At 36.3% G+C, this 15,208-nt stretch overlaps 1 protein-coding gene across 2 annotated transcripts in view; it reads right to left on the reverse strand.

The window, feature by feature from the left end:
• The window catches only part of NOVA1 (NOVA alternative splicing regulator 1), a 136,746-nt gene extending 127,061 nt beyond the window's left edge, over positions 1-9,685 (reverse strand). For both annotated transcript variants that reach the window (XM_061182413.1, XM_061182414.1), the window contains exons 1-2: positions 9,472-9,685; positions 7,571-7,714 (exon numbers count right to left, since the gene is read on the reverse strand). In XM_061182413.1, coding sequence (XP_061038396.1) covers positions 7,571-7,714; positions 9,472-9,607 — 280 coding nt within the window. In that variant the 5' untranslated portion in view covers positions 9,608-9,685. The remainder of the gene's footprint in view (positions 1-7,570; positions 7,715-9,471) is intronic.
• Between the last annotated feature and the right edge of the window lie 5,523 nt (positions 9,686-15,208).

Consider the following 15,208-nt stretch of genomic DNA (forward strand, 5'->3'; position numbering starts at 1 on the left):
CTTCAGTTATTCAAAAATATTTAGTAACATAAAACAAAAACACATACTGAATTCTCTACTATTGTGTTAATAAAATGCACTACCCCTTTCCTTCTTTTCTGTCCTTCCCTCTATCTAGAAAATCTTAAAATAAAGTCACCGCTCAATCTAAGTACTAGAGCAGCAAATTATTAACAATTTAAATGAAGACAACTTTCTTCAAGATAAGAATGATTTCTAAAAATTCAATCAAACTGAGAGTAGTATTTATTATATCTATCCTAGAGGAAATGCAGGATTTGAACTCTTATGTAATTAATAAGTTCATTGTGTGAAAATTTATCCTACAATCAAATTATGGGGCCTTCAACGTGTAACTGTTCTCAAAAATCTTTCAAAGAGAAAGAAAAGTTATTCTTCAAAGCTTCAAAAAGTATGCCAAGTTTCTCAAGGAAGGTAAGAAACACTACAGTCTAAAACTTAAAAATTACTGAGTTCAGAATAAAATTCATTGGATATGACAAATATACTGAACATCAGTAAGACATAAAACAGGTCTTAAAATAAGAAAAATATTAATTTTAAATATCAATTATTAAATGAGTATAAAAATGGTAAAAAATGTTTTATTTTCCACACCAAATAATCTTACCTGAATCATTTTGCTGTTAAAAAACTCAAGATACTGATTTCATTTTTCATCTGGTCCTGTCAACGATGCTATGACAGGCCCTGCAGGAAGCAGCAAAAGATCAATGATGGAGTGCAGATATTATGTGTTTTCATGATCAAGTTTGTCATGGAAAAGGATATCCATATAGTGGTTTGAAACTTAGCAAATGTTGAAAATATCTCAAAAAGTTTGTCAGTTACATAGTAATCTTTATTTTCTATTTTCTAGTCTTAAAATGTTTATTCTTATTCAATATCTTCTTTATCAAAACTTCTTAGATGTGAAATTTTAAAGAATATTTTTACATTGATGAGAATTAATAAGAAAACAACATTCCACCATGTCAAAAATGAAAAATCTTGATTGAAAAATGAAATATGTTTAAAAGTGGAGGAATGATTCTCTCCACTTCTAGAGATGATTATTTTAATCTTATTTTCCACAATTACTATAATTACCAATAAATTACCTATTATTCATAATCTAATTAAGATAAAATTTAGAAGCTTTTTCTTACAAACAGCAACTTCAGAATCAAATAGTTATTGGCCACTCTGGTAAAAATTCCTTCAATAAAAGTATATAGATTCCAAAAAATCTGCAAACTCCAAAACTTAATTACTCTTGGGTAATTGACAAGTTATAGTCAATGGATATCAAAAAAATTCAACTTAGTAAAACTAATTTAAAAAGTCATAATAATAAAACTGCTTCACAAAGACTCTAAATGATATTTTAAAATTCTGAATTATTTTAAAATAGTATAGCACTTTGCCAGATTTAATTTAAAGACATTTTTTCCTTTCAAAGGCCAACTGATCAACATGACTGTGATGAGACATCTACATTAATTGGGAATACTATTAGAACATACAAGAAACTTCTGTATGTGTCATGGAAGCATACTGTCAGTATTTCAAATAGATCAAGAAATTTAAAACAAAAGAAATGAATGACTGACTTTTTTAGAGTTTTTATTTAATCAAATTTTAATTTACTTATAATACATTGTGGTAAAGAACCACTTCAACAGCACTCCTATACTAAGCTGAAGCATCCTAAAAACATTTTTAACATTCTGTGCCTGTCTTGTTTGTTGGAACATGTCAAAACACTCAGCAAAGTTTGCCTGTCAAAGTCCCTAACATGCCAAAAAGATACAACTTAATTTTACATAGGTTCTTTCTCTTATAAAAATAAATAAATAAATGTTAATCTAAGATGATTAAAAAAAAGAACTACAATGTACTTCCACTTATTTCCACTCACTCATGATCTGAAAATATACCTGCGGAATAGCGAACTTTAAATACTTCCTACTTAAGGTTATTTTCTCTTTATTTCTATACCTAAAGCCCCTATCTCCTTTTCATGTAGATTCTATCAGATTCATGGAAATCATTTTAGTTTCAAATATTTCCATATAAAAAATGGAAAATGTGATGCCATATCCTTAAAGAATAGGATGAAGAAAACAGAAATTTTACCAACCCAAGCATCAGGAAGTATTGAAAAGCACTGCTTCATTTCTTGCATGTTACATTTTATACTGTGACACTTCAGTCTCTGAGGGTCAGGTTAATTAAGCTCCATAGCAGCTGCAGTGCAATGTGAGACACATACTGCTACGGTTCCCACCAGTCCAGTCCAATTACCTGTAGTATTCCAGCACTGGACAAGTGACAACCAACCTCTTCTCTCTAGTCACTTGCTTCCACTGGTCTACCGATAAATGTTAGAACAAACTAACCTCTTTTTGGAAAAGACTGCAAAGCTGAATGCACCTGCTGCAGGCTGCAATGATGAGTCCCAGAGAGATGTTTGTCAGTCAGATCTCTGCAGATGTTGTTTAACTTTATGCTAGAGCTTCATCCAAAGATGGAAATGAGATGGCAATCAAGTACAAATCTCCCACCCTCATCCCCCCAATTTTATTCGGAAAGCTGCACTTGCTCATAAAAGTTATCCTTTAAAACACAGCTCCACTAAACTGGAAACAACTGAGACTAAACTCTAAGTAAAAAAAAAAAAAATTATTAGGTGTTGAATTTTAGTTAACAAGTGGCATAACTGTGTTCAGCAAATGTTATTTGTAATATTTAAGAGTAAAAATTAATTTTCTTAAGCCAGAGCAAAACAAAACAAAAGAACCAAACTATAAAAAGACATGTTTCTAACTGGTGGTTTCTTGCTCGGTTTTTAGTGATACCACATACTCCTTAGAGTTCCCAAGACACAGATCGTTTTTCCTCTTTGTGTATTATACGAAACACCTTCAATACATAAATATTGAACTATTTCACCAACTGTGCTCACTATTTTTAAACTATTTCTGAAATCCTTTGGGGGTGATATTTGCAAGACAATGTTGTTAGACATACTATATTACCTTACAATGTCACAAATTTTAAATGAGCTATTTTTCCAAAATCTAGAAGGCTTCAAAAAGCAAATTTCAAAGTGACATTGTGCTATATAATTCATGAAAACACTGACACTGTAAAGCCATAACTTACTAAATCGATAATAGAAGATATAACATCCGGATGAAATTAAAAAAAGAATCAAATAAAATGAATAGCTAAGATTTTTAATGCTAATTCAATCTTTCTAAAAAATTTCATACCACAAAACATTTGCTTTCATGGGTTAAGTATAAAAATTATAACTTTCGGAAAGTACAATATAGACTGTGCTATGCCAGTAACATTCCTTCATGTGTTGAGATTTCCTATTGCTTAAAATGAGAAATAAAGTATTAAAAATGCAGCAAATTTTCAGACAGATATTAATGTATAAGTGAAAGCTTATGGCTCCTCCCACAACTGAGGATAGAGACAGACAAAACATAAAATAACCCACAACCATAGGCAGCATGACAAACATAAATATTACAACTTTAATATTTAAAGAAAAACACATTATGTGTCAGCAACTCTTTGACAATACTAAAACCAAAGGTATAGCACAGTGTAATGACAGCTACCCTATTAAATTCAACAATATTGGAAATTATACTTTATTTTCTACTTGTTACAATTATATTTACCTGCTAATTTTGCCTTAAAATATATGCCAGTAAATTTCTAAGGTGCAAAGCATCTTACATCAAAGAAAAGAGTATAGACTGCAACTTTCAGAAGCTATAACAAAAGTATTTACATTGTACTACCAATACAATAATACTCTTCCTTCAACAGTGTAAACAAAAGTGATCTATTTCAAACTTCATAAAGTCCTCTTATTTCCAAAAGAATTATCATTCTTATACAATCCCAACCCTAATGGTTAAATTGGCCACTGAATTTTCCCCATGTCAAAATTAAGGCAGTGTGGGGTATTTCCTTCACTAAAAGAAAATTTCACTTACATTCTGCTTTTTCATGATTTTTAAAGATTTCACATATAAATAGTTTGTGATTTTTTAAAAAAGCATCACCCAAGTTGGACAGTGATAAATTAAGATACAATAAATCTAGGAATAATGAGTTCAAATTTTAATTTAAGAACCAAAAAAGGAAATAATTTATATTAAATGTGATCCAGTTTTATAGCCACAAGTACGAAAACAGTTTAAAACACACACAAATATATGCTAAGATTATAGAGAATTCCTGTTTGATATAATGAATATCTCCAGTGTCATATAATGGAATAAAATAGGTACACTATGAAGTGTTCTAAAATCTAAGGCATACATGAAAATATTTATTTTATATATCCTTTACTATTCCCAATGAATAATGTATTCAATAAATTTTCCCAATTATCTACCTGAACCATTCATTAAATGATTTTAACAGATAAAATCAATCTATTTATCAACAAAACCAAACACATCTTCAGATGCCAAATAAAGGAATAAAAGAATACTATCCTATTGCCATCCTGAAAATGCATACAGTAATGTATTTCCCAAAATGAGAAAGCTGTTTTTTAATTAAAAGGCATTAACTTTGGGTAACCTAATTATAAAAAGGATATATAAATAAATCAAATTAGGTTGCTTTAATCAAGTAAGAATAAAAGATATATTCATAAACCACAGGTAGTAAGTTAGTATTTTGTAAGATTTAGATTTTTAGTAATAGATAAATGAATTACACAGCACAGCAAAAAAAAGAATCTACTTATCGATCTTTTTCTTCCGATTACAGTAATTGATAAATGCACTTTACAATCCTCATCATACAATTTCCCCAAATTATTTTATTTTATATGACATGCTAAAATACACAATGTAATATACAGTTCTATAAATTCTAAATTCATACCAATTAATGTGCAAAAAATGTTTTCTTCATCTCAACCATAAATATTAAAAATTACTCAGAAAAGCAAGGTTGCTTAAGAGATTACTTAAGCAATGTCTGTACTCTGTAATACATACCCTGAAGAAAGTTTTTCTCAAATACACCAGTATTTTAAGTGAACCTTCTGAACACAATTGCATTGTTTTAAAACTTAGGTATTTGAGAAAATCCATTAAGTTATACAACTGAAGGGCACTTATCCCCAAATATTCTGTCTTACAAATAAGAAACAGAAAAACGCTTCATGAAATAAACATCGGGCATATTCATTGTAATGGAATATGAGTCATAAGTACATATATGAAACACACAAAAAAGGGCTTTAATTACTGCATAATCCTACAAGAAAGTCCTTATAACTAGGCAGTATAAATCACAGCTTTATAATTTAGTTCATCTGAGATGAGCAAGGTAAGTATCCCTTAAATATATCTGAGTAAGAGAAGGTGAAAGTAGCTCAGAGGCTGCTATGTTGAAGAATACCAGGACCTCAGATAATTCCACAGGCTTATGGTCAAGTATGAACAGAAAGACTATTAAAGTCTGTCAGAAGAAGAGAGATGTATCTGTCTGAACAGGTAATAACCTAGTTAAAATCGTATTTACATACAAAGTGTTCAGAATTATTAAAGCTTCTTATAAATTACAGGGCTTTATTTTATCCTTACAATTGATTCCATAGTTTGTGACTGGTTTCCACCTGTTACAGGCAGAGTATAAGCCTTCTTTTATCCAGACATTTCAACTCACATTTGATCAGGTTACGTCACTACACACACAAAATTTTATTCAACGCATTCCAGTTTTCCATTTTTTCCAAAGGATATTCTTGCTCTATATGAATAACACGCCTCAGAACTATAAATAAAATAAGCAATTTCAATGTAATAAGAAAAAAATACACAACTGTGGACTAAAAACAAAAGATCTAATTCTAGTTGCACCCTTTCCAACCCACTGAAAATACACTATATTCAAATGAAAAGGCATTTAATTTACTATTTGGAATATCCTTGATAAACACCAATTTTCTGTAACATCCCCGCACATCTGATACCCTCATGTATAATGCAAAAAAAGCTATTTCATTTTCATCTATTGACAGTGAATTTAATTTACCATTGCAGCTCTTTTCCTAGAACTGTAACATTATTAATTCTGCAATCAAGCTCTTTTGAATGCTTTTATTTGCACTAAGGATTTTCACAATTCCACATTGATTTTTTTCATCATAACATACCTTTTAAATATATGAATGTGAATATGTCAGCAAACTTTCTTAATGCATAAGGAAAGTTTCAGAGACAAGGAAAGCCATCTCCAAAACTACACTCACAGAAAACAAACTTTCGTAGGACATCATATCTAACAGACTACACCTTAGTTTAATAAATGTAATGTTTACCAAACATACTACATTTAATTTACATAACTAAATGATAGTTCCAACCATTCTAAAACCTTCTTATGCAGTACAGTGGTCCACGTTCTACCACCAAGCGATTGGCTATGAAAAAGAAATCCTCCAAATGTTTTGCTTACATTCATACCAGATGTCTTTGCTGTACTAAAGAACTCTTACTGAATTAGATCACTGAAAGCAAATCAGCTTTTCTTTCCTACCAAGAAAAAAAAATAAGCAGTGTCGGTCCCCTCAGCACTGAATAAATATTTTTTATGGCCATAAATATGAAATAACCAAAAAAAAAATGGCAGAAGCTACATGTAGGTAAAAGCAAATCAATTAATGTTTTATCTAGAAGATACACTACTCAATTATGGAGATTTTCCAATGAAACTTAAAATCCATATATTAAGTAGCAAAATGATTTTAAAAAGATAAAGATGCACAGAACTATAAACAGTTTAAATTTTAAAAACACACTGAAAAGTACAAAAAAAAAAAATTATACCACCTAGGAAACTTGCCATATTCCACTGGGGTACAGTATCTATAGTACCACACAAACTGTTAACATATTTTGATCAAATACAGCTCTTGATACAGCTCTTAAGTAACACAAATTTTGAAGCATTATCTTACTTCTTACATAATAATATATTTCCTTGTCACAATTATATTAAAAACACAATATTTTAAAAATCTGAAGAGGCAGCACTTGTCCTCTTCACTCCAGGGCCAACAAACAAAGCAATGAAGCAGAAAGAGGTACATAATGGATTTAGAAAGTAAATAGTCCATTCTTTAAGAAGCCTGTCTACCCCCTCTTCTGAATTCACTCTAGACTAATTGTCATTACAATTATGTCTGAAAACTTCAGAAGAACCCTATTTCCTGATGTCAGCTGTCTAGGTTTCTATCTTTAAATTTTAGAGTTTTTTTCCCTAATTAGAAAGAAGTATTTAGAAATACCCAGAAGATTCATCTCAAAATTGGGTCTAAATCATAGACAGAATATCAATTATAGAAACAAAACATAACCAAGAGTGAAAATACTCTTAAAATTTTTCCACAAATACTCTAATACATCAAATAAATGAATAATCTACACTATTAAGAATTCTTTCAATACAGCACACAACACAGGTAGATCTTTTATTTCCTTGGGGATTTATCAAACAATCTCTTCACCATTGCACCTACCTGGGTAAAAATCTTTGGACTTAGACAGCTTGATGGTGGCTCCAGTTTCTTTTTGCAACTGAACAATTGTCTGTCCTCCCTTCCCAATTATAGATCCAGCAGCATAACTAGGTATGAGAACCTTTAGAAAATACTGGCCGTCTTCTGAAAAATGCAAGGAAATATACTTCGTTAACACAATAATTTTAAACTTTGTATCCTCCCTCCACCCTCAAGAGAGAAAAAGAGCGATTAAAACATTGGGCATATAGCTGCAGGAAATATGGGGTTAAATTTTTTTTTTTAAAGAACGAAAATAAGCCAATTACACTGAAAAATAAATATGTACGAAATGTTTCCCATTCTGTAGAATTTATACTTTCAAACTTGGAAATAAAATCTGAACATGTTCTATTATTTTGCAGCACTGTAGAAACTGATGACTAAATTCCAGTTGTTATTCCAAACATGGAAGTCTTCCAATTCTATCTGTAGTTACTATGGTAAAACAAAATGAACTGACCCTTTAACAAAACTTCAGAGATTTATACCATGACAAACCTTAACTTAACATATTGCAAAATAAATAAATAAAAGGACAGTAAATAGTGATGAGCTATATTTGTTTAACATGAGCAAACACATAAGGACTACAATTAGCCATTGCCTATATCCTACCTAAAGTATGCAAAACAACCATTCTCCTACCAAATAATCCACCCAAACTGTAGGGTGTATTCCAAGCCTTCAATAACTGCCAGGAAATAACTCAAAGTGATGTGGACTGGCAAATCTAACTAATCCTGGAGTATTTCTTTAGCACTCCTTAGTCTACTATGATCTCGTTTAAGCTCATTAATTAAAGGACCTTAAGAAGAATTTTGCCAATACTAAAAAGCTTAGGAGTCATTTACATCAAATACACTTAAAAGTGACCAGATAATGTTCCTTCTCCAAAAGAATCACAATTATTAAAACGAAGGGGGTAGATGAACCAAGAAAGATTGAAATGTTTTAGAAAATAAAGCCAACTCCATAAACTTTAATTTCCGTCAAACTGATCATGTCTTAAATAGGAAACACCCCGGTAAATCCAGCTTCCTTATGTGAATGAACGTTCCAAATTTTTCGGGTGTGCCATTCGCAAGACCCCCATCCGTCTCTAATGTACGTGCTGTAGATAAATTCACCTCTGCCTCGATGCATTGGGTGCATTGTTAAGATGACTCCGGTGCAAATGAAGAAGCGATACCGGTCCCGTTAAAACTCATCTTCCCAGGAAGCGCAGGATGTTAACTAACAAGTCAGAGTACCAGACACCCCCACCCTCGTATGCACACCCCTGAAGACAAATCAGTGAAATATTTGCACCGACAATGTAAGTGCGGTAAGAGTATGCACTCTTCCAGATTTTGCATACTACTTGTGGCCCAAACCAAGGGGATGAAGAGAGCAAAACTCTCCGGTGCCCCAATCATTTGCTCTCCGCTACCCAAGTGCCATTTATTTATTTATTTAATCAGACTGTTAAATGCAGCGCGCATCTTCGGGCGGCCATCACCTCACTCGGGGTCATCCTCCTCCTCCTTAACGGACCCCCTTGCCCAGGTCTAGGATATTTAAATGGTCAGCCTTTCGACCGATTAAATGGAAAGATAGGTCTATTCCGAAAAACCGGTCGCCATTTTGATGAATGATAAACATAGAAATGGAAATGTGTCGGGGCGGGCGAGATGCGGGGCAGGTGCAGGGGAGGGGGCGCGAGGCAGGGCGCGGGAGCCGCCGGGTTCGGGCTGGAGGTGTCCGGGCCGCGGGAGGGAGGGAGGGAGGGAGGGAGGGAGGGAGGGAGGGCGGCGGGAGGGAGGGAGGCAGGGGCGGGCGGCGGGGGATGGGGCCAGCGGGGAGGTGGAAGCGATACCCACCGCCCGTATTGGTCCTCTTGGTGCTGCCGGCTTCAGGGGGGGCTTCCAGCGGCCTTTTCCGCGAGTCCGGCGGGTCCAGGTCTATGGGAACCCCAGTGTGGGTCCCGTTCTGCTGGATGGGAGCTGCCGCCATCATGTTTGCAGTTCCTGCCGCTTCTACGGGGAGAAGGTTCTCCCTTTTGTTTTGGCTTTTTCTTTTTTCTTTTTTTTTCTTTTTTTTTTTTTTTTTTTTTTTTTTGCTTTTGGGGTTTCTTAAGGTTGTTTTGTTTTTGTTTTTTTTAATCGGATCAATAGAAATCTCTTTAGGAAAAGAAAGCAATGTTGCTGGTTTGTTCTCACTGGGGAGGGGGCAGGGCTGAGGAGCAGCTGCAGTGCAGTGTCAGAAAGGAGACAGGGGAATGGAGGGGGTGTGAGAGACGGAGGGTGAAAGAAGGAGAAGAAAGGAGAGAGGGGGAGAGAGTGGAGAAGGGAGAGGGGCGAGTGAATGAGCGGGAGGAGGGGAGCGGGGAGGACGGGCAGAGGGAGTGAGAGAGCGCGAGGGCTGGCGGGGCGCAGGGAGAAGCCGAGGAGGAGGGGAGAGTGAGGGAAAGAGTGAATGAGCAGGAGGAGGGGAAAGAGGTGGACGCGGAGAGAAGAGTGAGCGGCGGAGGAGGGCAGGAGCCGGGAAGGAGCGCGGCAGTCCCCGCGCCGCGCTAGCGCTGCGCTCGCTCCCGCTGCTGGTGCTGCCGCCGCCGCCGGAGCGGTTCTGCCGTTGCCTGGGCTGCTCGGCGCTGCTGCTGCTGCTGCTGCCGCCCGGTCTCGCTCATTATTTCTCCCGCTTGTTGGGGGGGGGGGGGGGGGGAGCTGGCGGGGAGGGAGGGGGATGGCTGCGAGGGGAGGGTAGTGAGGGGTTGAGTTCGCAGACTCCCACACACTTCGAGCTCGGGTCCCTGCCTCTCAGCAGCGCCGCCGCCTCCCGACGCCGAAGTCTCAGCCTGCGGGGGCGGGGGTGGGGGGGCCAGTGCGGGGGGCGAGAGTGTGCGTGTCTGCGCGGGAGTGAGCGCGCGCGGGCTGAGAGCGTGCGCGGGGGCGCGCGCCGGCGGCGGGGGCGGGGACGGGGGCCGGGGCGCTCCTGTGGGAAGGGAGGGGGTGAAAGGTCGCGGGTCCCCGGCAACACGGCTCAGGCAAACGTAAGCGGCTAGTCGCAGAAACCGAGGGGTCCAAGAAACCCGCTAGGCTGGAAGGCGGGAAGTAGATATTACTGACAGCCGTGCCAGCCAATAATATGGAAACGTGAGAAAGGCTCTTCAGGCCCCTTCCCAATCGGAAAACTTGGGTATGAGAGGGAGTGAAGGGGCGGGTTGGGATCTCGCTCCAGCCGGGACTGGAGCGGCGACGATTTTGGCTAGTCTGAGAAGGGCATTCGAGTGACCGTTGACAAAGGGTGGGACAGCGTCAAGGCTGAGGAAAAAACCTTAACTGTATGCTTCCAGGACTTCTAGCTGGGTACATCAGTTTTTATTTTTAAGAGTTAGGTAAAAGACATTAGTTAGCGTCTCACTCAAGGGCGGTTCTACGGGAGATTTCATCACAAGAGTATTACTCGCACTGTGTGACTTCGTTAGGGAACTTAAAAGTGTCACTCGCCGCCTTAAATCCTTTCGGAAACAAGCCAGCATATAAATAAATAAAGCTAGGTATGGGTATCCCGTTCACGAGCCGCCGAGAAGCGGACTAAAGACAGGCAACAGCTGAGTGTGTATCCAAAACTAAATACTGAACGAACTATGAATACGAGTAAAATTCAGTGCAATGTGCACAGCTTATGATTATACAGATCTTGGCTATATAACGAACCTGAACCACAACCTAGAACACTACAGGAAAAAAAAATATGTATTTGGAGTAGATGCTGAAAGTCTGAAAAGACTCCGTTTACAGATGAGTAAACTGACTCAGTAAAGTATTTTGCTCAAGGTCATCCATCAAGTTAGTAGTTTAATTAAATCAGTGTGCTAGGAGGCAGTGATAGTGGAAAAGCATGGGCTTTGGAATCCAAAATCTTGGTTTCAAGTCTTTGCGGGCATATTCTATAAGTATGTCTCGGGCAATCCCTTAACATGTTGCTGTATGTATTAAGTGCTTACCGTGTGCCAGGCAATCCGCTTCACATGTGGTGCTCTTTACATGCTGTGTATCATGTAGTTATTACTGTCCCCACTTTATGAGGCAGTTTGGGTTTAGAGATATTAATAATTTTCCCGAAGTCACACTGGTGTAAACACTGTCGTAATAATTCAAACTGAGGTCGTCCTGATTACAAAGTCTGTCCTCTTGAATACTGCAGTACACTGGAGCCTCAGGTTCCCTCCCACTTAAAAAAGGGACCTCAACTCTACCTCCCGAAATTCTTGAGTCAAATGAGATAATGTCATGGCGACGTATTGTAAGATGTAAAAACGTATGAACATATTCACTAGATTTCTAGAACAAAGATGCTCCTTCCCTATACATTTCTACAACAGCACTTCAACATGAAAATCGCTTTAGTATTAAGCTAGCATAGAAAGAACTTCACTGGAATTCTGTAGTATTCTAACCAAGAATACTTGCCTAGCTGAGGCAATAACCTCAGAATAATAGGATAAAATTTAATTCCTGGTAGATAGAGAAGGGAATGGAAAAGAATACTAACTCTACTCTTAGTGTGCTTTATTGGAAGGAGCATCTAGGAGGCATTGGGATTTCTGGTGCTTTTAAGTAATGAAAGATAGATGACACTCCGCTGAATGAGGAAGAGAATAACGTTTATTTGGGAATAAAAATTCATCTGGAATATGAAAAACACATTTGCCTCAAGTCAGGGAAGAAGATAAGCTGAGAGCTGAAAGAAAGGGAAAGCAGGTAAGTTAGTACATAATTGGTAAAGGTCTGTGAACCGAAGTTCAGAATTTTGATCTGATGTATGATGTAATAGGAAACCACAATGTAGCCTTCATGACCAAATATAAAGAGGATTTTTACACGGAATGGGATTTTTTTCTTTAAAAAGGGGAAGCTGTGATGAGAAAAAAACGAGGTTTGGAATAAGTCTGTTGTAGTCAAGATAGAGAAAAGGCTGATGCCAGACCTTGTACAAAGTAGTCTGTGAAAAATATGTAAGGACATATTTTTCATAAATGAAAAATTAGAAAAGGGCTGGGATTTGCAACTAGATTGTTTTGAAACAGTAAAAAACAAGGGACAAAAATAATTCAAAGACAAAGATAGTTCAAAGCTATATTACATTAAAGCCTGGGCAAAGTACTCAATAGAATGTAGTTTTAAATTGGGGAAAGACTAAGTTTTAGAACTGGAAAACCTGAGGTTCACAAATTTCTAAAAATAAGTAAACTATTTCTAAAATAGTTTAGAAAATATTTGTCATTGCCATGTGTAAGTTAGATTCAAAATGAGCCTTCTAAATTAAATTGCCTTATACACATAAGCTTACTGAAATAGTCATGGCACTGTATTCTTATGGTATTTATTTGACCCTTCTGTTATTCCTTCTTTAGACTTAATATTTAAATACTATTCACCACTACATGGGACCCAGAAGCAGAAGATAAGATTTTTAATATGGTTAGTATACCTAACAGTAACCAAGCTATGATATGCCAGCAATTACAGAGACTATCCTAAGCCTCTGACCTGGTCAAACATCTATGGATCAGTCAGCTCTGAGCTGATTTGGTCAATGAAGATTATCAGAGAATACATTCCAATTAAGGCTCTATTCCCCAGTATATTTCATTGTCTTTTGAAAAAAAATTATACTTCTCCATTTCTCACTGCATATACCTCTACCATTCTGATTAAACAGATAAACATTTTACCTGTTGTCTTCTGCATTTGTACCAGCTAATAAAACTGAAGAAAAAAAAAGGTAAAGCAGCTCCCAGTTCATTAATAAGCTGCTATACAGCATGCTATATTATTATTACAGCATGCTATACATCTTACGCTACAAATAAACTGAATGAACTTTTCAAAAAATATAATAGAAACACTTGACCTTTTAATTCTTTGAAAAGAAATCGTTTATTTTTTAATTAACCAAGCAATTGGCACTGCAAATTTAATAATATTTTAACACCTTGACACAATAGAATTTGTGTGCTTTTCCTTGCCAATTAGTTGATGACTTATGAACATAAGCAACTACGATAGAAAATGATATTAATCTGAAGGACAAAATCCCCAGTCTTTATTGGCTTTCATTAGGTATCCTTTTCCTTCCTAAATTTTAGTCTGAGTAACAAAAGATAATATATTTTCAGTAATAATTATTGGCTTTCTAGAGAAAGCACAGTTAGTTGATATCCACAAATATCCCCAAACCTATTTTCTTTATCTCCATGCTCCTACCTGTCCTAAAATCAGTTCCGTTACGAAACAACGTAAATACTGAGTGTTTCTCTGCAGCCTATGCTTTGGGAATATATTTTCTGAGTTTATGTTCTATTAGAAGCAGATCCTGAGTTAAGGATTCAAGTGCAAGTAGTTTATTTTGGAAGTGATTTCAGGAAGCACAGTAGCATCTTGAAGTGAGACAGGGAATGGAAGGGAGGCAATGAAGGGTATGAATTCCCAGGCAAATTATCACTGTGAGCAAACAGAGCTTAATCTCACTGGGATTTCCTGGAAAACCATTTAAAATAGTAGCCTTAGAATTATCCCACCCAAAGCGTGAGAAAACAGGTATAAATATACACCACTTCCCTTTAGTCATTGGTCGAGGTCTATTCAATGCATGCTGGCCAATCTTCCAACTGCTAGAGCTGCATCTTTTTCTGAGGACTTTCTATGGAGGCTGGAGGCTGTTCTGCCCTTACAGAGGCTGGAAATGCTGTGTAATATCCCCCACCAATATGGGAAATCAGGCCAGTGTGCTCTGAAATGGTAGACAAGCAGACATGGGTAGGGCAGTAACAGTTTGCTACTAGTATCAAAATGAAATTAAGAAAAAGGAAAATGAGAAGCCTGTTACTGCAAAGTACTGTTGGGAAAGATCAAATAAATATGAAAAAATTTGGAAAGCTTAAAGTACTAAAAAGAGTTTTACAGTTTTCACAATCCAAATATTGTAACCAAGCATAGATTGTCAACAGCCCAACTAATTTTTTCTATGTTTTTAAAAACCGCATTTTTAGTTTTTTAGACAGAGAGAATCAATATACCTATTCTGATCCTTTTTTCACTCAATGCAGCGCAAAGAAAATAGGAGCAAATACATACCAAAAAGTATATCACCTAATCCTATATCCCAGGTCTTATATAACAAGTTCTATAAATAGACATTGATTAGAAATATTTTTCTAAGATTGCACTTCTTAAAAAATGATTTATTGAAACTTATCATCTCAAAAATTCAAACAGCTTTTATGTTTATGTATCTAATAATATAAATTCACTGTTGTGGATATGTTTATGAAACAGTCTATGAAAGCTCACACTAATTTATATAGAGACATGAATGTGTTATTAGCATTATTCCAGAAAGTCCCCAAACCTCAATATTCCAGTTGCAAATGTGTGATGACACACATAATAGATAATGAGATACGTTAATATTATAAAAAATCCTAATTTCTTTATCATTGGGTATATTATGAAATGCATGTTTAGACAATAAATAACACTTTCCACAGTGTGATAAAAAGAGTCTTGTGGGCTTCCCTGGTGGCGCAGTGGTTGCGAGTCTGCCTGCCAATGC

The sequence above is a fragment of the Eubalaena glacialis genome, chromosome 2 (genome assembly GCF_028564815.1).
Source record: "Eubalaena glacialis isolate mEubGla1 chromosome 2, mEubGla1.1.hap2.+ XY, whole genome shotgun sequence".
In the NCBI taxonomy this organism is placed as follows: Eukaryota; Metazoa; Chordata; class Mammalia; order Artiodactyla; family Balaenidae; genus Eubalaena; species Eubalaena glacialis.